Source organism: Erigeron canadensis, chromosome 6, assembly GCF_010389155.1.
Source record: "Erigeron canadensis isolate Cc75 chromosome 6, C_canadensis_v1, whole genome shotgun sequence".
Taxonomy (NCBI): domain Eukaryota; kingdom Viridiplantae; phylum Streptophyta; class Magnoliopsida; order Asterales; family Asteraceae; genus Erigeron; species Erigeron canadensis.
In genome coordinates this window covers 30,196,580-30,220,374 of record NC_057766.1, presented here as the reverse complement: position 1 = coordinate 30,220,374, position 23,795 = coordinate 30,196,580, and the positions used below count along the sequence as shown (strand labels likewise).

At 32.7% G+C, this 23,795-nt stretch overlaps 4 protein-coding genes across 6 annotated transcripts; 2 read left to right on the top strand and 2 right to left on the bottom strand.

Annotated features, from left to right (window-relative positions):
- Positions 1 to 2,895: 2,895 nt before the first annotated feature.
- LOC122605857 lies at positions 2,896 to 3,832 on the top strand. The gene has a single exon (XM_043778815.1). The coding sequence runs from the start codon at positions 3,144 to 3,146 to the stop codon at positions 3,594 to 3,596; it is 453 nt and encodes a 150-aa protein (XP_043634750.1). The 5' UTR covers positions 2,896 to 3,143; the 3' UTR covers positions 3,597 to 3,832.
- A 6,852-nt stretch (positions 3,833 to 10,684) lies between these two features.
- LOC122605333 (chloroplastic group IIA intron splicing facilitator CRS1, chloroplastic) lies at positions 10,685 to 16,067 on the bottom strand. 2 transcript variants are annotated; one of them, XM_043778259.1, is made up of 9 exons: positions 15,195 to 16,067; positions 13,983 to 14,385; positions 13,560 to 13,690; positions 13,128 to 13,478; positions 12,895 to 13,051; positions 12,310 to 12,599; positions 12,149 to 12,208; positions 11,812 to 11,896; positions 10,685 to 11,303 (listed from the first exon to the last, which is right to left on the bottom strand). In XM_043778259.1, exons 1-8 carry the CDS (start codon positions 15,909 to 15,911, stop codon positions 11,858 to 11,860), a joined length of 2,148 nt encoding a protein of 715 aa, XP_043634194.1. In that variant the 5' UTR covers positions 15,912 to 16,067; the 3' UTR covers positions 10,685 to 11,303; positions 11,812 to 11,857. The 2 variants fall into 2 exon arrangements, with proteins under 2 accessions (XP_043634194.1, XP_043634195.1); XM_043778260.1 differs by lacking the exons at positions 10,685 to 11,303; positions 11,812 to 11,896; positions 12,149 to 12,208 and having other exon boundaries at positions 12,547 to 12,599; positions 12,906 to 13,051.
- A 42-nt stretch (positions 16,068 to 16,109) lies between these two features.
- On the top strand, positions 16,110 to 17,864 carry LOC122605335. 2 transcript variants are annotated; one of them, XM_043778262.1, is made up of 5 exons: positions 16,110 to 16,189; positions 16,674 to 17,117; positions 17,203 to 17,266; positions 17,354 to 17,528; positions 17,643 to 17,864. In XM_043778262.1, exons 2-5 carry the CDS (start codon positions 16,986 to 16,988, stop codon positions 17,683 to 17,685), a joined length of 414 nt encoding a protein of 137 aa, XP_043634197.1. In that variant the 5' UTR covers positions 16,110 to 16,189; positions 16,674 to 16,985; the 3' UTR covers positions 17,686 to 17,864. The 2 variants fall into 2 exon arrangements, with proteins under 2 accessions (XP_043634197.1, XP_043634198.1); XM_043778263.1 differs by having other exon boundaries at positions 16,115 to 16,189; positions 16,979 to 17,117.
- Positions 17,865 to 17,950: 86 nt separating this feature from the next.
- LOC122605334 (plastidic glucose transporter 4) lies at positions 17,951 to 21,848 on the bottom strand. The gene is made up of 13 exons (XM_043778261.1): positions 21,549 to 21,848; positions 20,998 to 21,097; positions 20,839 to 20,906; positions 20,625 to 20,757; positions 20,439 to 20,538; positions 20,242 to 20,354; positions 20,058 to 20,151; positions 19,608 to 19,761; positions 19,353 to 19,499; positions 18,807 to 18,880; positions 18,631 to 18,719; positions 18,427 to 18,541; positions 17,951 to 18,324 (listed from the first exon to the last, which is right to left on the bottom strand). Exons 1-13 carry the CDS (start codon positions 21,781 to 21,783, stop codon positions 18,142 to 18,144), a joined length of 1,605 nt encoding a protein of 534 aa, XP_043634196.1. The 5' UTR covers positions 21,784 to 21,848; the 3' UTR covers positions 17,951 to 18,141.
- Positions 21,849 to 23,795: the final 1,947 nt, after the last annotated feature.

The window sequence follows — 23,795 nt, the reverse complement described above, 5'->3', positions numbered from 1 at the left end:
TAGTTTATTGAAGCAATTTGGTCGATTTTACTATCTAATAAAACTGTCCTCGCAATGCGGCAGAAACCAATTGTATTATTTGTATGAAAAGTGATATCCGTACCATCTCTTTTGATTAATTTAACATACTATACAGTTTTTAAAGCATACTGTACAAGCTTTTAATACATGATATTGGTAAATTAATTAAAAGAAATGGTACCATTATCATTTCCCTATTTGTATGCATCTTATCTATCTAACAATAAACTAAAACAAGATTTATACGTTCTTAAAACGACACATGTCGTAATATTTGATCGACACGTGTCCTTTTAATTTAATTACCTATTTTATTAAATTAGCTTTTGTAATTGTATATAAATTCAACTTCTTATTAGACTTAGATTTAAACTTTAACTCTTAACTTATAGATACAAAACACATTATAACCTTATTTAATTGATCATTTTCTCATTAATAAAGTTGTCTTTTTTTCTTTCTAAATAAGTTAATAATATGAATATTTTAGAAAATTGAGTTTACGATCCGAAATCACAAGGCTATTTACCGTCATCTTCTATGCTTACAATTTCCGATTTTGATTTGATTTTGAAATTTTAAGGTAAATCCAAAACTTTAACTAAACACATATTATATTTATCATTGTTGTTTATAACTTAACTTCGATCATCAGTTTACTTTAACCACAATTTATTTCATACTTATAAATCATGTTTGAGACAAATTTGCATTTTTTTATAATACAATCGAAATAGCTATCATACATCGTACGAGTATTAGGACTAGTAATATAACTAAAAGAAGGGGTTGGGAGTACACTTGGCACCCCTAATCCCTCTCCTTTAGCCTAATCCTCCATCCTTGTTAATCCTCTATTTTTTTAATATTAATCTAAATTAATTTACACTTTTTGGTTTTTCATCACCAATTTACTCTTTTTTGTTTCCCATCACTAATTTACACTTTAACCCAATTTAAAAATAATTAACTTACACTTTTTGATTTTCCATCACCGATTTACACTTTAACCCAATTTAAAAATAATTAATTATACTTTTTGGTTTTTCATCACCAATTTACACTTAAAAATAATTAATTTACACTTTTTGGTTTTCCGTCACCAAATTACACTTTAACCCAATTTAAAAATAATTAATTATACTTTTTGGTTTTTCATCACCAATTTACACTTAAAAACAATTCATTTATACTTTTTGGTTTTCCATCACCAATTTACAATTTCACCCAATTTAAAATAATTAATTTGCAATTTTTAGTTTAATTGGTAATCTATAATATAATATATTGATTTTGATTATTTTGATATCGTTTTGAAAGTAGCTCATTAATGGTGTATACTTAATATTTACGATTATATCTTTCTATAAGCTTTTAGATAAAAAGTCGAATTTTGCTATGAGTAAGATTATAATTAATTAAATATATCGACTATGATTATTTTGAATTTGTTTTGAAACTAGATCATTAATGGTGTAATTTTTTAGTCGTTGTTATTCTTTCAGGGGAAAATGCTACATATTGAGATGATGTTAAATGTTTTAGTATAACTATTTAGCATGGTGGAACAATTCATCATTTTAGTTTGTCTATGACAGATATACTTCGGATCTTATGAAAAACATGATATCAATTTTAAATAATACATTTAGATAAAACCTTTTGATCCACGTTATGTTTATGATTTAACACAACAGGAGATGGCTTTTCAAGGTTTTTGGCTCGACTCCTTTTTTTTATCAACAATTTGTTTCCCTATCTTTCTTGCATTAGCCGATAAAATCATTTGATCGACGTTTGGAATGTCCTTGGTTGGGTTCCTTTTTTATCCTGAATAATTTTCCTAGATCTGTATGCAAAGATGATTATTCGATTCTTATGGTTAATTTGTTTGGGGTTTATTTTTAAAATTGGATTAAATACATAGAAACACACTAACAGAACTTACCAGTTTTTTCTATGTTTTTTTGCTATTTGCAGGACACTATCATACATCGTTCGGTCAATAGTGAATGCACAGAAAATTTTAGGAGTATTTTGACCGATGGAGTGGCTATTCAGCTAGCAAATTTCCAAGTTGATTTCGGTATATCTGTTTAAGATATTTGAATTCCAATTTTTAGCTTTGATTAACATATTTTAAAACTACTCGTCTATTGGATGGGTCTGAACACTAGTCATTATATATTATAGATTATATGTTAGTACTTTTTTTAAACAACTTTTGATATTACTTTTGAATAAAACGGAGATATATAAAGATGGGAAGTAGAATTTGATAAATCTACTCTGGTTTTTTTTTAGTACTCGTATAAAATTGTACAATATGCTATATATCAAATTCATAATAACACCGAGCATAGTGAAGCCTGAAACTCATAACATCATCTTTCTTCCCCTTTTCAAATTCCTATTTGTCTTTTTAATAGAGATATCTCTGATCAAGGATAGAACAAGATCCATTTTATATCATATCTAAAAGATTCCTTGACTCAGGTCGCAGAAACAATCATCACTCGATCCATATCTAATTAACTCTATGTCCACAAGGATCCCACCAAAGTGGCATTGCCTAGACCAGAATCATTCTAAACGAGTCAGTAAGGAGCGATCTCTTTTTTTTTACCGGGTGCGAATAGAGACCAAAAATCTTAGTGACCATCCTCACATTTTACCATATAATATTAACTTAAATAATAATTTATTTGTATGTGGTAATCACACCCGTCTGAAAATACCAGATGGAAACTACAAGTAGTCATCCACGTGTCACAGTCATTCCCGGTCAGTATCACATCCCATCCCATCTCATCGCTTTTAATAATTATATTTAAACATTGCTTTCCTTCATTTCTTTTCTCTCCTTCTGTCTTACTATTGTCTTTACCAAATTCTTAAAAGCATATTATACATACTCTATATAAAACTACTACAAAGAATCTATACTTACACTTAAATTATACACAATATATATCCATCCATGGCTGTATCTATATCTATGTCACACGATAAGCATCTCAGATCTAATTTTTTTTCCTTTCATCATTAGGACTTCATTCACCTTAAAATAAAATTTATAAAATAATAATTAAATTCGATTTTACCTGATTGATCGGAAATCCATGGCGACGCTACAGAAATTCAAAATGTTAGCAACGCAATGCGCCGTCGCCGGAAGTCCAACACGTAGTCCTTCCACCAGTCCTGTCATTCACCTCCGTCGCCGTAAAACACTCCGAATGCTACTCACTCGCGGCGGCGGCGGCGGAAGCCGGCGGTTAGAGGCGGCAACGGAGGAGTTTGTAGATCGTAGAGGAAACGATGTTGATTCATCGGAAGATGATGATGATGATGAGAAGGATAACGGAGCTCGCCGGAAGTTAAAGGATTTGTTTGTATCGTCTCCGTCGCCACCGCAGGAAGATCACGACGGTGACGGCTGTGATGAGATGAATCTGATTGGACGGTGCGGCGGTGGCGGTGGTGGTGGTGGTGGAAGAGGAATTAGGTGTTTGTTGCGGCAGCGGTTACTTAGAAGAGCTTGGAGACCTGTGTTGGTTACAATACCTGAATGATGTGATATTTATTAAATTTTAGTCTATTGTTATTTTTGGAAAGAATGTAGAGATGTATCTATAAATATATAGTTTAGTGATTAGTGATTTCCAGAAATATATATATCTACAATTACAATAATTGAATGGTGTGTTAAACTAGTAGAGTACTGGTAGATAGTGCTGGTTTTATGAGAAAAAATTGGTAAGAATTATTAATGTTCTGCATTATAATATAATGTTGAATTTGTGATGAAGATAGATTTCATTTTGGACATATTATTGATTATGATAAATAATCAATAATATGATCTACTTGTTATTCCTGAATTGTTTCTTTGCAGGTTCGATTAACCAAGTATTCAGGGTTGTTTTTGTTCAATCTTGGTGTCTAATACCATCGTGGGTTGTTCCGATATGCAAATTATTGTCATGTTTCTAATGTGGCGCTAAATGTAAGGGAGAAAGGATCTTCTGATTACAATGCGATTGTTAAAGTGGAACAATAGGTTCATATTGTGTTAATGATGACAAAAAAAATGTTAGCGCGATATGCGTAATTGTTAAGAATTAAGCTCCGAATGATTTTGCCTTTGGATGAGGTGAAGTACGTATGTAGGTGGATTAATCAACCAATAAACGCATATGCTTAATTTTTGACCAATTTCAAGGGATAGGTGTTGTTGCCATCAAATGAAGTCTCTTTTGAGCATTATTTGAATTTTGAAGACTTCATTAATAATTCTATGCCAGTTTTGAGGCATTAATCCACGGAAAACACGCTTATTGTCACACTTTATCTAGGTAAAGCGTCTCTACATTTTAGTTCGCATCTTTTGACAATATTTGTAATTGTGAGTTATCATGCATTCAGCCAGTTTTAGCGTTTAAATAAGTTGTTCGTGAACTTGTTTAAAAAGACTATTGTTCAATAATATTATTAATTTATTATTAGATTTAATTTCCAAATGAACCAGATTTCCTTTTTGCTAAAAGATAGTTTTTGGTCATTGTCATAAATTATTTCAAATTTAATCAATAACTTTATAAATGATGCTTGCAACGGAATAAAAACAATAAGTAACTTCATCCACCCAAAAGTTATACCTTAGAGCATTCCCAGTGGGTGTCATTCATTCTTCAAGGACTAGTCCCTATCAGCTTCGCATCATCCAAGGACCAACCAAGGACAAATCCCCCAAAACACCCACAATGTCATAACTAGTCTAGGACTCATTATTTATTTAACTTTATATTTTCAACCCAATATTCTACCATCTATTTAATTAGACACGTTTAACCCTCTAACTTATACAAGTTCAATAATTTAATAAAAAAATACACTTAAACATTTCATTAATAAATAACATACAATACAGTAAAATAAAAACATTATTACATAATACGAACATGTGATCAATAAAAACATAAACACACTTAGCACTAACACGTTACTAATAAACACACTTAATACTAACACAATACATAAGACTAAGCCTCGGAGTAGTCCGAGTCCACAGTACTGTCGTTGTCATTGCGATGAATGTACCGATAGCGTTCAGGAGACCCGACACGGTCGCCTGGTTGCGGAGATGTGTACTCTTCCCCAGGGTCGGTCAGATAATCATCAGGACGACCACCACCGATAGCGCCTTGCTAGTATAATGCATGGTCTATGGTGTGGTTTAACGTGTTAGTAGCTGCGGTAAGCTGGAAAATAGCTTGTTTGTGCCAGTCGATGTGTTGTCGAAGATAAATAATGTACTCAACTTCAACGGCGTTGCGAGCATGTTCTGCAGCTTCAAGTTGTTCAATTTCGGCTACGAGTGTCGCTTTGTTGGCAGTCAAGTTGTCAATGACATTGTTAACTGCAGATCTGTTTGCATCATTCTGAAGCATGTGCTCCTGCATCCCCATTTTTGCAGTGTGAACGGTTATGTTTGGTATGTTATTTGCCATGTTTGTGTAGAAGAGTGTGTGTTTTTTAATAGATAAATTGTTTGTATGATAATGGTTTGTGTAGAAGAGTGTGTGTTATATATATATATATGATAAATAGGGACCAAAAGTGTAAAATTTGTATAAATATCAAATCAGCCGTTTTAGGGACCATTTGTGTAAAATTTTTTGAAATTTAAAAACAAATCGTTACTTATAAAAAATAAAAAAACAAAAGACGTCGACTCGTTTCTGGGGGACGAACGCGCGAGAACGAGTATAGGGACGAGCCACACCTAATCGTGTGCGCTCGTCCCTCAAGCGAGAACGAGCCAGGAACGAGCGTGAACGGGACCATTGTGAATACTCTTAGCCTTCAAATATGATCAAGAGTAATAAAGGTTTGATTTATAATTAAAACAGGTCTAATAAGTAATTGATCTCATGAACTTTTTTGCAATGATAATTGTCACTTACAAAGACGAGTGAATATAAATAAATGTTTGCATTCTTTGAGAGAATAAAAATTAGTAGAAAGAGGGAAGAAAGAAAAAGTGAGAAGGAATTGCTTTTTGGCAGAGAATGTATGTCTGGGGAGATCTTCATAGGAAGACTTGAAAGGAGAGAGAGGGTAGATTTCCAACTCATAGTCGTCTGCCATTTTCCTTTCCTCATTCTTCTATGCAGTATGCACCCCTTTGTGTTTTTGTTTCTTTTCCAAGATCATTTTATGGCCTAATGTTTTTTTTTCTTTTGAAACTGTTAAGGGAATATGGGCTAATGTTTGATCCGACCAAGTAGTGTATGTTATAGTTGTATAAGGGGTAGTGTAATTATTTTAAGAGTTAATAGTTAAATTTTGATTTTGTATATTAATTCCTTTGTAAAGCAAAATCATTCTTTCTTTTTCAACTTTCTATCTTTAAAATAACTAAAATGTCTTTACGAATATAACTAATACAATCTATGAGTATATTTAATACCCAATATACACTTAATAAAATTATATTATAATATTTATATCTTAATTCTTAACATAACTATCATTTTTTTTACATCAATAACATACACTACTCACATCGTTGTCACCACCACTAACCGTTATCGCCACCATCATATTGACTCTACCACTATTGTCACCGCATCGTGTAAGCATTCGTATAGTAGTCATTAGTGAATAAAGTAGAAGGATTTTGGGGTTATCAATATTTTTATAGAAAAATAGTTAAATAATTGTGTGGTTCAAGAATATAAAGTTCTAAGTTTTATATAATCATGGCGGTATACAATAGTATAAAAAATATTACCTTTGTATTTTACACAAACTCCTAAAAACAAGTATGTCAACTGTCAAAGATAAAATGGTAAAGTTAATAGTTTTGGGACAAAACAAAATTGACACTATTCTGGGACGATTTTTTTGTAATATCTAAAGCATCTTTAATTTATGAGTTGGAGGGAAAATGTTTATTGATGTAATAAAGGAAACAATGAACTTTTTGGGTTTTCTTTTTCATAATTATCTATTTACATATTCATTCAAGTTATTATAGCTTTATTTTATCAATTAAAGTACACGTATTAAAATATGGGAATGATATTTATATAACAAAATTTAGCCATCTACAACAAAATACAAAATGTATTATGCAGTGTACAGTTATATAATGCATGATTTGTTGTCGATGACTAAAATTTATAGTAGCAATATCACTTCCCTTAAATCATATTTTTAACCTTTTGTAATCCGTAACGTAGGTTACAAATATATATATATATATACACATATATAGGGGGACAATCAAATAAGAACATTTTTAAAATAAAAACGTTGAGAAAACCTTAAAATTATCATTTTGATGTATTAAAAGTCCATAAAATTGACATAGTGCATAACTAATTATCATTATTTAAGTGTTTAACAACACATTGATTCATCAAAATCGAAAAAATCACGTTTTTTGTTGGATTCATCATTTTGATGAATATGCATCCAAGATGGATGAACAAAACAAAAAACATGATTATTTCGATTTTGACGGATGAATGTGTTGTTAATCACTTAAATAATGATAATTAGTTATGCACTATGTTAGTTTTATGGACTTTTAATGCATAAAAATGATGTTTTTAAGGTGTTCTCACCGTTCTTATTTTAAAAGTGTTCTCACCGGAGTGTTACCCTACATATATATATATATATACTAGATATTTTACCCTGCGCGATGCGCGGCTAGTTAAAAAGGTTATTTTATGCATTAATAAATAGCTATTCTATAGGCTTATTATGTTGAAATTGATTATGTTATAGCTAATGGTTAATTCCCGGATTACTCTGGTCATCTTTTGTATTTTCTGACATGTCGATATCATAGTCACTAAACCTACTATAGTGATTACACACCAACATTTAACATAAGATATTTTGATATCATTAACAAATCAAACGTAAATCGATAATGTAGCATGATATTTATATATTCATCAAACGAAATAATATATACAAAGTAAAAAAACTAAACATGACAAAAATTTAGTCATATAAAATACACATAAATACAATACGAATAAGTAAAAAAATAATAAGATAAATAAGAGAAAATCATTATAGTTTTTGCTTTCAGTTATGCTGAAAAGATGGAGAAAATACCTTATGTAGTGACGGGAAAAAATAATCCTAAACACAATTAGGAAATAAAATATTTTATCTCCAACAATCAAGAAATTCATTCGTAAAACTCAAAATAACTACTATTATCATTATAAAATAGACATTTTTTTGTGGCTAAAATAACCAATTTTGGTTAAGGTTTCGGCCAAGAGAACGAAGGAGAAACAACAAAATTATTTGGTCGTGTATAACCTAATAATATTTTTAAATAAATTTTAAAATTTGATATAGTCTTCAAAGTAGTATATATTTTAATAAATAATATTATTTATGTCAAATATCATTGCCAAATTAATAGATGTATTGGACGTCTTCTTATATCTTAATATGGGTTTTGATTTTTTTTTAATTTTGTGTATATAGTTTTGATTTAATATTCTATGTTATATTTAATAAAATAAATTACATTGGTTTGAGAATAAATAGAGGTTATAAGATAAATATTGTAAAAAAAGTATGGAGATGCCACGTAGGATACAATCCTATGTGGCAATGTTTAAAGCTAGCTTTAAGTTGAAAGAAGGGTTTAAAAGGCTAGGATTTTTACTGTTTTAATATATATATATAGATTGGTATACGACAGAAGAATAACTTTATAAATTAAAAACCAATTGAAAAATACTTCATGATTATGATAAATTAACAACGAAGAAAACTGTGAAAAATAATATATGTATAGATAGATTATTAAGAATAACTTTATAAATTAAAAACCAAATTGAAAAATACTTCATAATTATGATAAATTAACAATGAAGAAAACTGTGAAACATAATATATGTATAGATAGATTATTATAAAGGGTTATGTAATTTGAGGTGTACATGTTGAACGTAATATATATAGTTTGATTATGAAGTGTATATAGTAAATAGAAAATGAAAAAAAAAGGAAAGAAAAGGTAATAAAATATCATGGATTATGAGTCATGAATTATGAAGTGTTTATAGTTAAAATAAAAAAGTTAAAAAATGTCATGCAATGTTAGTCATGATTTTTTATATATGTTTGATTTATATAAATATAAATTATATATATATATATATATGCTTTTTTATATGTCATATTTAAAATATATGTATAATTATATTATATTATTTAATGAAAATCTATTAGTGTGAAAAAAATATGGAGGTGCCACGTAGGATAAATCCTATGTGACATGTTTAAAGATAATTTTAATTTGAGGTGGATGACTTTAAAAAGGCAGAATAACTATTATTTTATTATATATATATATATATATATATAGTTATTTTAGTACCAATCACAAATACACAAATCCATGATAACATGTTAAAATAGAAGAAAGTTAAGTTTTGACAGGTCAGATGAAGTTATAAATATCTAAAGGATAGAATAACATTATAGTTACGATCGAAAACAATATTCCGTAAAAAAAAAAAAAATCTTTATAACATTAACCCTCTATTAAAGTTGAAAAAGGGACATTATGGGAGAGAGTGCAGGTGCTGGTATCCTGAGAAAGAGTTAAGGTCAAAAATTTTTTTTCCTTCTCTTCATTCTATCACAATGGTACTAACATGATGGCTGAGACTAAAGCTCTCAGAGATGGGTTCAAACTATGTTCTGATAAGGGCATCCAAATGAATGACATCGAATCTGATTCCAAAGTTATCTGTACAATATTCCAAATGTTGCATATAATGTGAGCCATTCAACTATAGAGACAGAGTATTATTAAAATGGTTTTTAGAGAAACGTACTATTAAAAGAACCCCTTCTATACATTCTCTTTGAGAGACCTAATAAATTGGTTTCTTTCTTTTCTTCTGTACATTCTGTTCTGGAAAAGAAAATTCTCTTTGAGGTGTATAATGATAGATACCAAAGTCTCCTTGAAAGTCTTGCTCAAGAGTGTCTGTCCTATAATTGGTATCTTTGAAGCCATTTTAATAAATTTCCATCCCTAAAAGAAAAGTTTTTAGCTCGTTATTTAACTTACTCATTTGCACTTGTAGTAGCAACTAATAATGTAGCCATTCAGTAATGGTAGATTTAACTACAATACATATAGTGTATATTTGGTAAAAGTGGCTGTTAGTTGAGACTTCGTTTATATAGATGTGTTTGACAAAGTACTTATAAGACGCTTCTGTAAGCTACACACCAAACACCACGGTATAGTATTCATAGACCAACTATAAGATGTCAAACTTTTTACACATTAAAAAAAGGATAACACATCATCTGAAAAGAAAAAAAAAATCTGTGGCAAAATATTGAAGCAGGCACTCCAATCAAATTTCAATTTAGTACAAGCACAGGATATATACACATACCTACATGGCTACATGTATCTATATCAGCATCACACCAGCCATTTGAGGAAGATGGAAAAACAAACCTTATTTGGAAGACGTTTGCATACAACTGTCCATCACACCCAGATTTTAGTAATTAACGTAATGAGAGATTAAGTATATGTATAATGGATTAGCTAGTGTATTTCCTTCTAATATACAAACAACTCTTCTAGTAGTATTAAGATGACAGCATCGATCATATTCGCAATGAATATATCACTTTGACGATTTGAGCAAGGAGTGATTATACATAAGAAAGTATACAAATGCCTCAAAGAGAAGTACAAGCCAAAGATGATCAGCTCCTATATGATCAGTCCTAAACCTATCAACACGAAGAACACTTTTTCTTCTCGAGTTTCTTGATTGTACTTATTTAGCTATATTACGTAAACTATAAGCACCGAAGCATATAATAAGAATATTGATAGATATTAATCCACTTGGTATTTTTAGTCATGTAAATTTTGATTCAACTATTGACATTATGAATGAAATGATCCATCAGTAAGATAGCATAACATGAAGCTTCATCGTTCACTTTCTCAGGAAGAATGGAATGACACCTGAAAACTTTAATCAGATTGGATCCGTTGGTACAGTTGTGAGTTGCGCTTTCTATCTCCATAAATTTGTATGCCTATACAATTAGGCCGACTGGAGCTACGGGCAATGGAACATAGCATCCAACTCCTTGTTAACCAATTTAACACGGAGGTCAAAGAGTAGCCAGCCCAACACTCGAGCATGGACAGAAGTAGCTGCACTTGACCTAGCAGCAACTAAAAATTCCTACATTGATATTTATAGGAAGCTTTTAATTTAAATATTTAATTGATTGCTGTTCAAAAAAAAAATCCTATAATGATGAGAATTGAGAAGTATTATTTAATAGGGTGCAAAATAGGTGGGTAGGGCTGGTTTAGATAGTAGGTCAAAAGTCCAAATAGGTGACTTTCTGTATGGTTGTCAGACATTTTATAAATACTTTGTGGGTTAATACTGATTACAAAATATATGTTATTACAACAATAATCTATTATCAGTAAGGTGATTTAGTAGGTTGCATGCATTACAAATACACCTTTTTAAGACTCTTAAAAATGTGACCCGTTTTCTTTTTAGCTAACCTTTTTCCATTTTTATCAGCGGACCCTTTATAAATATAACCCAAATTGACATGAACAGAAGTAAAAGGGTGAATAAGTCACCTGCATATAACAGTCTGAGTCTTTCTAAACTGGAACAATTTAAAAAAAAATAATAATAAAGAAAATAAACAATCATAAACCATTCATACCACATAATTTTAGTTGATTCAATGCCTTTCTTTCTTCTTCAAGTTGTCACCTTTTTTCAATCATCCCGCCATACTTCAGAGTGTCCTGTATAGAAACGTAACCACTCTTCAAACAAGAATTTAATGGTAAATACTTTAATCATTCTGATGAACTGAAAGTCAATTTTAATTTTATGTTCCACAGCAAGAACCACTTCTGACATACCAACGTGAAAGATCAAGCTTATTATATGCATACACAACCAGATGCACATGAAAACTAACATAAACAAATTTGTCAAAGTACCAATACTTATATACATTTTGCAGCTGTATAAACTAGAGGTATATGACTCACCAACTTGCACTTGAGTTCATATATCGCCTGCTGTCTCATATTTGCAAAGAACCTCAATGACTGGTAGCAGAAAAACAGCACAAAAGACACCAATATTTACCAAATATCTTATCAGGAAAATAACAACATGATAACATCATGAAAGCAAGAGGTTTCCTTACCCCAAGTCTTTGCATCCCCAAAGATTTTTGTAGTGCTTCCCTTTTACTAAGGAGGTTTCGTGATAACATTAAAGGGCGCTTATAATTCTTACCCCGATAAATAATTATAGCATACCCGAGTTTCAGCTTATCTATGGAAACAAGTACCCCACCACTTTCAGCTTCAAGACATTGTGCAGTGTACAAGATCCTAGAAAACACTCGTTGCATGGTGATCACTTTCACTATTTCCCGATGCTTCCAGTGTTGATGCAGACCTTCTATTACACCATCAAACACACCACGCCGTCCTAAAATCCAACATTAATAACGTTATTTAACCCATTCCAAAAAGACCTAAAGAGAACCTCAAGACTTACATCGTTCTAAAAAAAAAACCTCAAGACTTACAAATTTTGATTGAAGATAATATGATGTGGTGTTTGAGAGCAGCTTAACTTATAAAGTTATTACAAATAAACCTTTATATATATTAATTTGTTTTTAGGACTGCAAATATAAGTATAACCCAAAACAGAAATCCTTCGAGTTCATCACTTTTTTTATGTAATTTGCCTTTTTGTGGGTATGAGAGTTTCTGTTTACCAAGTACTAACGTGCTATCCATCTTCAATCCCATCTTTCTCAAACACTCCCTCTCTTCAGTTGTTATGATCTCTCTATCCTCATTCAGCTCAATGGGATCCCATGAAGAGTTTAGCTTTTCTAACTCTTTTAACGCCCTTCTCATCTTCGTTTTAAGCTGCAAGTTAAACTTTTTTAGGGCATCTTCAACTTTTAATACATATTGAAACAAAAAAATTTCACAACATCCATACAATGAAATACTTGTGCTCTTGAATGCGTATTTCTTTTTCTAACTTCAACTTCTCAGCTTCTACTTGAACTTCAGCTTCACTAATTCCAGCCTTGGATCCCTCATGTTCTGTCTGAATTATCTGAAATTCTTTTAAAGTACCAACAGTGCTAAGATCCGATAATGGTTGGTCAATATAGTCAAAGGTTTCAACTATATAAGCACGTGCAGTTTCTTCTTGAAGTTGGAAATTATACAACTCCATTTCTCTGTCAGCAACAAGGTCTGCAACATTGGGAGGAAGGAAATCTTTGCCTCTATAAAGTATTATATAGAACTTATTACGTAGTAATAACACCCCACCAGTGAGAAGCTGCACATGTAAACACATTATCATTTTTAAATGAATAGTACCATTACATTTTTGGTCAAGCGATAATATCAAACATCTTACCTTAAGTTCAGAAGCCATTTGCTCATTGCTTGTGTTGGGAATTCCCCACTTCACTGCGATCTTTGCAATATGACACTTCTCCCATAGCTTTAAGATGGCTGCAGCCAAGCCTTGGAGATTTCGGTTTCTACCTGTTCAAATGAAAAAAACTGATGTATTAGAAATAAATACAAGTCTAGTGTATTGAAATGTCCGGATTTGCATTTTATCCTTGTTTTTAAACTGATTAGAACTTGCCAAACACCTGTATAACAGATTATATGAATTTCACAACTTCAAACAAGTAAAGCACATCCAAACACTATCTCCTACACTTCGGTGTATTACAATCTATCATGTAATTCTAATTATTCCCTATGGCATAATCACTTTAAAGTTTCAAAAAGAAACTACCATCTTTTTCATATAGACAAATGTGCATACCGAGGACAAAATGGGTAGGTAAATAGTAAGCACGCTTCCTCAAGTGAGTTAACTCTCTGTCTGTAAGCTGAGCTCTACCCCTTAACGGGTAAAGCCGTGATGGTGGCTTGTAACCACGAACCACTTCAGGAAGCAAGTCTGCGTCAACAGGCAATGGCTTTGGCATCCACCAATCAACAAACCGAGGTCCCAACCCGTCCAACAATCTATCAGCTTCCCTCTCATAAAGTGACCCTTGTACAGGTATGGTCTCCCCTTTATCATCATGTCCATCAACTGTTTCATATATGGTTCCATTGCTGTACATATTACGTGAAAAACGGCTCATATATCTGTAATTGCATCCTCTATAGATAACAAGGATATCCTTCCTACTCCATACCACAAATCCTCCCGTTTTAAGCTGCCAACAAAAGATGCATTTTGGCAACTGGTTATTTTCAATTTGTTGGTCTGATTCATATGCGCAAAAGACTAAAAGATATCATTTTGAAAATAACGACACAAGCAAAATTGTGTTTTGAATTGCATATTTAAATGTGCTCATTTGCTTTCACATAAGCAGGTGCCAACCTCTTATTTTCAAGGGCTTAAGGGGTGTTTGCAGTTAGGCACTAATAAAGTACTTATCTGCTTTCAACATAAACTACTTACTTTTAAGGGTTTATTCGATTAACAGTTTAACACAATAAGTAAATACTAGTTAATCCCAAACAACCCTACTCTATAAGTAAATGTGCAGCCAAACACTAAAGCGAGATAAGTTGATAAACACTTCAGGTGGTGTTCGGGCTAAACTCTTTTAAGTAAGCTTTTTTAAAAACACCTTCAAACAGCTTAGGGGTATATGGCATCGCTTTGTGGGGCTTCTTAGCGTATTGTGTTTCACCAAAGCTATCTAGCACTTTTCATCTTCTTTCCACCGAAAACAGATTAAGCTTAAGTGTTTTTCCAGAGTTAATCAGCTCTTTTGAAGACACCAGGGTGGACTGGCTTTTTAGGTTTTAACCTTTTGTTTCAACCTATAACACTACTCGTAAGCTGATAACCAATCCAAATGGTATCTCCTACCTTGTGTTATGACAAAAACATAAGCTAATAAACTTAAGTTCTTCTAAAGCACCAAAACCCCATGTGTATATATATATAGATATATATATAACACAGAGAAATGTTCATAAAAGCAGTGGTAAACAATCAATCATCACTGACCTCAACTATTTCACGAGCTCGGTCCATATTTCGACACAACGGCATATCAAACTTAAGCATAGCAAGCTCATTACTTTTCCAAATCAACCGAATTTGTTCAACAACACCTTCACTTACTCCAACTTTCTTAACCTTCACCCAATTCCTCATCTTTCTAGCCTCATTTCTCAATCTCTCAAGTAACTCCTCATCAAGATTCATATCAGCAGCAGTCACAATTTTCTCCTTTTTCATCCTCCTAAAAACCATCTTTTCCGTCTTTTCCCACGGCATTTTCCGCCTTACCCATTTCTTATCTCCATCACCACTATCATAATCGTCATCACCCAACACACCCAGCTCCAAATCAAACTCAAAATCTTGTAATTTTTTCTGGGCATCAGTTTTTTCTTCAAGATTATCAATACTACACAAGATTTTCTTCATCGCTTGTTTCCCTCTTCCCCCACTAACTTTTTTGGTCAGTAAATTTGTGGGCTTTTTGTCATTGTTATCAGAAGCCTTTTTCTTGGATTTTGGCTTTGTAAAGTCAATAACTTGATTAGGTTTAAGAACAAGAGGACCCTTCATCCATGGAGCTGTTTTTGTGGCTGAATTTGGATGGTTTTTTTCAGGGGTTGGGACTGAAATTGAATTGGGTTGATTTTGTGGGGTTGAGTTGGTGATTTTTGGGAATTTTGTGAGCATTGTGGGAGATAGAAACATTGTTGATGACATTGTAATGAAAGCAAAATTTGCAGGCAGGCATAAAATGATGAATTTTGGAAGATGCAAGTAGTCAGTAGTGTGGTCAGTGGAAAATTTGAAAGGATGTGTTTTGACTTATAAATATCCCCAATTAAAAATTTGCAGGCAGGCAGGCAGACATTTCCCCAATGAAAAACCTAACTATGAATTAGACAATTATAACCCTCTACTACTTAAGTCTACAATCGATCAGATTTCTAATTCCCACATATTCCTTTTCATCACAGCAACCACATATCTTGAATAATGTAAGTTTTTCCTCCTTTTTCTTCTCTAAAAAATAATATAGTGTCATTTTATTCTATCTATTCGATCATTATGCTTTATTTATGATTTTCAAAGTGGTCATCTAAGAGGAATGATTTTGATGCTTTTAGCTATTAGATGATCAAGATGATATCTTTTTCTTTTATTTTTCTTGACCCAAAAAAAGATGATATTTTTTTTATTAGATACTAATATTGATTGTGATGTATTTTACTTGGCATTGCATTGAATCTTTGTAATTATGTCAAATTTCTTTTATGTGCCGAGTGGTATTTTGGTGGGTTTATTTATTTATTTTTATTTTTTTGTTGATGAATTTGAAGCTCACTGTGTTCATGTGAAATTTAGTTAAGAGATGCTTGAATTGAAGTTTATACATAGAAAAGGGTATAATAGTCATGATATAAAATTTGTATAATGAAAAAAGTAAGTAAGTAACTCCCGCCGTTTTCTACGGGTTTTCAGGTTCTACCGAAATGGACCTTCAGCCTTACTGGGCATGAGGATCAAACCCATGACTTCTGTTTCCAGAGGCTGAGCTCCAACCACTGATCCAACCTAGTTGGTTTATAAAATTTGTATAATGAAGGTGATATAAATGGGTAAATATGTGTGTTTAAAAGAAAAGATTGAGTATTTTTATTATTTAGGTTTTTAATTGGGGAAATTTGTAATTTAGAGTGTAAATTTGAGGATATATGCAATTCTCCCATAAATTAGTAAAAAGGACCGAGGGTCGTGCGTTTTCTAATTGATGAGAGTTATTATAGAAGCAGAATGGATGAAGATGATGACGGAAAAAGAGAAGCAGCAATTTCATCAGTAATAGCAGCTGCTTCTTTAAAATCTAAATTATCAAATGGTCCCTCTTCTTCTTCTGTTACTCAATCTCGGATATCCAAATTCCAGGTTCAGCATATATTCTTCTTATTTTCAGACAATATATTACTACATGTCTCTATGTATTATTGATGTATTGTTGTTTTATTCATAGGAACTACACAATAGGCGTATACAAATTAAAGAAAAATCCAAGATTAAAAAAAAGAAATCTAAAGGTTCATTTAACATCTGAAATTACCCTTTGTTTATGATATATAATAAAAATGTTTTTTTCATTGTTGTAAAGGCGAATTCTTTTACAGGGAGATCATCCGGGCCGATCAGATTACAAGAGAACGCTGAAGAGCGTGCAAGCGAATGTAAAACAGATCAAGGTACGAGTACTTCTATCTCGTTAGATGAGAAACGGGATGATGTTTTGACGAAAAATGTGGCACCACCAATAGTTTCAAAAAGACCACAGAAGCTATATTGGGGGTATGTTGTTATTATGAATATATTGTAGTTAATTTTGCAGTTCAGAACTGATTATATATTCAATTACATGTAGATCTGCAAGGGTGGTTGTTCATTTGGTATTTTAATTTGTAGGCTCGATACCAAAGAAAGATGGGAAAGGAAATCTAATATGTAGTGATTACACACTCCAGAATTCAACACTTAACGCTCAAGATTGCTACCAACATTACAAGAAAAGATGAAAGGCAGATTATAAATCTGTGTGCATTTTTCCATATGTAAACATCGTAACCTGGGTGGTTTTCGTTACCAGTATTTTTAGTTTAGCATGTTACAAGAATTGTTTCTTCACCATAGGCATGTTTTGGCTTCATTTCTGTTATTCCAGTTAGATACAACATTTGTGACAATAATAATTGCGCTTATTTTAGATAAATGACTTGCTAAACTCAGGAGACACATTAAGATCAGATATCTAAAAACACGGATAGTACCCATAGTAGCAAAAATTTACAATTTGGGCAGATTCCAGACCATGATAAAAGAAAAACAAAACATTTGTAAGGCACAACATTTGCCTGCAAAAGCTACCTTATTATTCCCGTTAATATCAACCTAAACTGTGCATTCCTCAAACAGCCGGGCTAAGTTCACGCTCAATATCCTCCAATGATCGCCCCTTTGTTTCAACAACATTGCCAGCTATGTACATAACAGCTAGAAGACATATGGATGCAAATCCCAGGTACACTTTGCTTATGCCAAATTTAGTTACAACGCTCAAGAAATACAAGCCGATAACAAAGTTTGATATCTGCTCAAACCATAATGTAACCATTTGAGTAAAATTGCTTCTATATATAATTTACCGGTATAAATAGAATCAATTCAAAGGTAACAATGATTGATAACTTACCCAATGCATTCCAAGAGACAAGGCAACTGCCTTTGCTCTAATTCGAGAAGCGAAAATCTCTGGTAGCAAAAGAGCAGGAACAGGGCCCGCACCAAGTGAGAAAGATAGCACATACCTGATGAATTCATGTGAGGTGATCAGTAAATTAGGCCTCTTGAATAAAAAGCAAGTCTAATTAGCAAAAGCATCCTTAATTTAACTCACAAAACAGTCCCGATAACAGCAAGTGGTCCAGAATACGGTGCCAAAACTTTCCAAGTGAAGGACAATGATAGCAGCAACATTGAAACAGCCTTATGAAAAAAAACAAGTAAGAATAGTATACAAAATTTCAAACTGTAGTATATATTTAAGAGTTTATAAGATAATACTGTGCATACCATTCCAGAAAAGCTTGTCATCAAAAGACTTTTCCTTCCTTTTTTGTCCATCAAAGAAGACGCAATCATTGTACCTGCAATGGAATCCAGCGAATCATTTATGATATATTATGTGATAATTGAAAGTAGAGGGGCAATATAAACCCATAAACTTGTCAGTAGGTCGATTTGGGTTGTGCTTTATTCCAAACGGATCAAATCCATAAATCGTTAAAAGGGAATGGGTCAAACTACTTGACAGACACCCGTCACCAAAATAATGGCTATTTTTGATGCAAAACAAGCTCCTAAATTGTTTTATTCTAAGATTTAGATTACCATGGTAATAATATTATTTTGTAGTCATAATTAACACATCAATGCACATCCTGATTTATAGAGGGACAAAATAAATGTTGTTGGCTCAACCCCATGCTGCACATTTCAACCTGTCCTGACATTTCTGTTTTTTGGATTCAAGTGGCTGATGCTGATCTTTGCCACCTCTAGTTGCAAATATCATTGTCATTTCTGTTTTTTGGATTCAAAGAAATACGATTAACTGACCAAAAACATTTGCTGCCCCAACGAGAGCGCTAGCTGCCACATCGGATGCAACTCCTGCAGTGCGGAAGACTGAGGTCGAATAATATACAACAGCGTTTATTCCAGCCAACTGTTGGAACAAGAAAAGGGCTGCACCCACACTCACAACTGCCATACAAGATACATGTCAATACTGCATGATATTAATTTCAGATTGATATCTACAGTAATAGAATACATCAAGTGCTATATCATGTATACATGTACTACTGTTACCTTTCAGATACCGACCACTGAAAAGATCAAACCAACCAGCATCTTGTTCTTCAGAACCTTGACCAGACACACTTAAGTCAGCCATAACCTCTGTAACTTTGCCCTCTCCATATAATGTCTTTATTGCTTTCTCGGCTTGGGCAGTTTTCTTTTGCTGCAAGTAAATACCCCTGGATCAATTTTCTTAACACAAAATAATTTAGGGGCAACTGCAAGAATATGCAGCATACTTCTTTTACCCATATCATATAATGCAGCATACTTGGTTTTAGTACCGAAGTAAACAGATTGTTGCCTTACAAAGTATAGAAATGGTAAGATTATTGCATTAAATGACTAAAAAAGGTGCATTGCATATGTTGTAAAAAGTAAATACTACATTATATATGTTCTAATTTGCCCAATAACTTATGTAAAAGCGGTCACACTGCAAGGCAGTTTATGCAAAACCTGAACAAGCCAACGAGGAGATTCTGGAGAAAATGCCATTCCTAATGCCAATAGGACAGATGGAATAACTCCAATAGCAAACATAGTTCTCCACCTGGAAAACAAATGCAGGGATTAAAAAAAACATAAAACAATTACATTACAAACATTTACCATAGAACCTTGAAAAATGAGGAACATTCACCATAAAGGGTTGGCCGCTAAGGGTAGTCCAGCCACCAAAGCTGCTAGGATTCCAATGCAAATGAATAACTGGTTGATAGATCCGAGTGTGCCTCGAATTTCAGTTGGTGATATCTAAAAGAAATGTTTTCAACGGAGAGATATAAGGTGGTTGTATATATATAACTATGAAGCTGGAAAAAGGGTGTGATAGATGACCTCAGATATGTATAGGGGGACAATTGCAGATGATATGCCAATTCCAATGCCAGCAAGCAACCGGCCTATAATCATGGTCTGTACATTTGTTGCTGTTGCACTGCAAAATTAAATCATTTTAGCATCTGTGAATACGAAATCGTAGGAAATAACATTAGTGATAATAAAACCGGGAAGACCACAGACCAAAGAAATGCTCCAACTGTAAGAGGAATTGCATCCAGAAGAAAAGTTTTTGTTCTTCCAAATTGGTCAGCCAAAGACCCCCCGGTAAATGAACCAACAGTGGCACCTGCAAGAAGCGAACTAACAATCCATCCTGCACGAATACCATAAAAACAATCAGATACCATCCTTATGACCTTATATCATTATCGTCTAAAAATCTTGTGAACCTTACCTTGAAGAACCGCATTCTCAGCAATACCTAGATCTTTCGCAAGATACTCAAGTGCACCATTAACCACCCTGAAACAAATAAAAAGCAAGTTGGATATTAGATGCATCATTGCATCACTTAAAACTCTCATAAGACATAACAATCAGAAGAGCTTCTTACCCTAGATGATATCCGAATAATATGGCCCCCAAACTAGCAACACCAACATAGGGCAATACCGATCCAGATGACTTAGATTTAACATGAGTGATGTCTCCATCTACATTTTAATGAATAATGCACCTTGTTAAAAAACTTATGATTGTACCACAAGAAGTTATTCATAGTCTTCAAATTTTCAAAAGGCAAGTGCATGAAAAACTGAAAGTACATCCACCAATGTATACAACTTGTCAACATGTTGCTATTGTGTATCCAACTTTCAAAAACGCATTTTTTTTTTGTGGTCCCAAACTTCCAATTTATTACTACTATTCTATGTATCTCACCTATTATAACTTGTATAAACGTGACAACTTATATGGTCTACATACATACGGAGTACTATAACACTATATGTAAAATTGGATACATTTTAAAACACTAAAACTTTGTCGTTGAAAACTTTGTCATTAAAGTAACATTATTATGTAACTGTACTGGATTAATAAAATATTATGAATAAATTTTAAAAAACAATATAAAAACAAAAAATTATTAAATAAACAAACCAGATGAAGCTTGAGCTTTGACTGATCTAGACTTAACAGACGACCGGAACACACGTCCGGCACCGGAACCGGCCATATCACTGGACCGGAGTCGCAATCCGAGACTAGAATCCTTAACGTCCCGAATCACGCACGCGGCGGGTTTTTTGTAACTGAAATGACCCGAACCGGATAAAACCCTGCTCCGGTGGTTGTGTAGATGGAAACTGCTGACACCAAGATTTATAGCTTGCATCTTTGATTGAAACTTTTATATTTTCCTAAATTCAACAATGGATATAATGCTTAATAATAATAATTTATTATATAAGTAAATGTATAGATATAGTAGATGTGTATATTTCTATATATATATCGAGAAAAAAAAGAGATTTACAGCGTGGAGTGTTGATCTGAATAGGATTTGAAATGTGTTTGTGTGTGGGACCAGGAAGTGTTCTTGTTGTTTCCGTTTTGCTTTGGTGGCACCGAACGATTGTGTAAATATTTTGGGATGAAAATATATTAGTAAAAAAGAGGATATTTTATTTTATATTTTTAATGTTTTGATTTGGGGATTAGATTTTAGTTTACGTAAATGTTGTACAACAGTCATATCCTTGTGATTTCATTCATCGTGATCTGAAATGACTATCTAGTTTACACGTGCTTTTACCAGTTGTATTTTGTAATATATCAGAATTATATACATTTCATGTATACACACATTTCATGTTGTATACTTTTTCCAAACCCGACTTTTGCTAAATTGGATTTCGTTGCCGTTATAGCTGTACCTTTTATGTATGTAGATGGACATTTTCAGCATAGAAACACAGATAATCGGATAGTCTACTATTGATGTAAAAGTGATGTTAAAATCAATCGCTTGGAGAATGCGAAACTTTTTTTTCTTAGTCGCTTGTTTTAATAACTTAAGCGGCTTTCAATTCATATGGCTGTTTCTCTGCGCATTGATCTAAAATAGGCATGAGCATGGATCAACACCTGATTGTGCAACAAAATCGAACTTGTGACCCGACCCGTTACCCTATCGAGCAAGTCGGTTCGATTTGGATTCAGCGGGTTCGATTCAATTCTTGGGTTAGGACATTTGTTCATCACGTGTTAAAACCATGCCCGACTCTACCCGATCCAACCCGAAACCCTGCAGTGCAAAATCGAAGACCCACAGCTCGTACCCTATCGGGGGGTTGTTTCGGGTGGGGTTCAGTGGGATTTAAGTCCGGTCTCTAGGTTTTGGGTCATATGCTCCTTGAATCGAATTAAACCACATGCTCCACCGTTTGTGCGGATCCCTTAGTCTAAAACAAGTTTTTAGTTTTAAAACTAATTATTTCATAGAATATTATGTTTTTGTAGTTAAAAATTATATATATATATGGCTACTATAGCATAGAGAAAAAAATAAAGCTAACTTTTAATCCTAACCATTAAAATTCACAATCCTTTAAATCTTGGCCTTTAAAATTCAAAGTCAAATTTCTAAAGTTATAAAAGTCAAAAGATATAAACATGGTAACTTTTCAATTGTATTAAACATATTAACTAATTGCTTTAAAAAATTTAAGTACATAGTACACTAAAAAAAACAAATCATACGACAATGATAAGAGTGTTTATGTATAACAACATACTTTAATTAGTTATTCTTACACTACAGTAGATAATTTTTTTTTTTTAAAGGTGAATTTCTCTTGAATATTTCGTGTCATGATTCGACAGCGAGAGGTCTAGCATACGTTGTCTTAACCTTGTCCGCGCTAGAGAGCTCACTCGAAGTAGAAATGCCTATTTCAAATACCCAATGGGGGGGGGGGGGGAATTTAATTAGTTTTGAATTATATATGATGAATAATGTTTGATATTTTCACATTTTTGATCGATTAGTTTCAAATTAATGGAAGTTTTCTATTTTAGTTAATTTGGTAAATGGTAAACTTATAAATTTTCACACCAAATTTATAATTTCTAAGAAAAAAAATACTATAAGAAAGAATATGATAGATTTTTTTTTTGAACGGCGGATGGGAAGGTCGTTCCATCGAGTTGAGCAATGACATCCAAACGGGCAGTATGTTTAGGGTTCGAACGCCTTACACCGCTGGTACCCCCAAAGGGAGCCCATTACATGCAAAATTTTGTAATCATAGATTCAAAAATAACTAGATGTTAGAGTTTTTACATAGATTAGAAGTGTGCTCGTGTAATACATGGCATCCAAATATTTTTTAAATGTTATCGTAA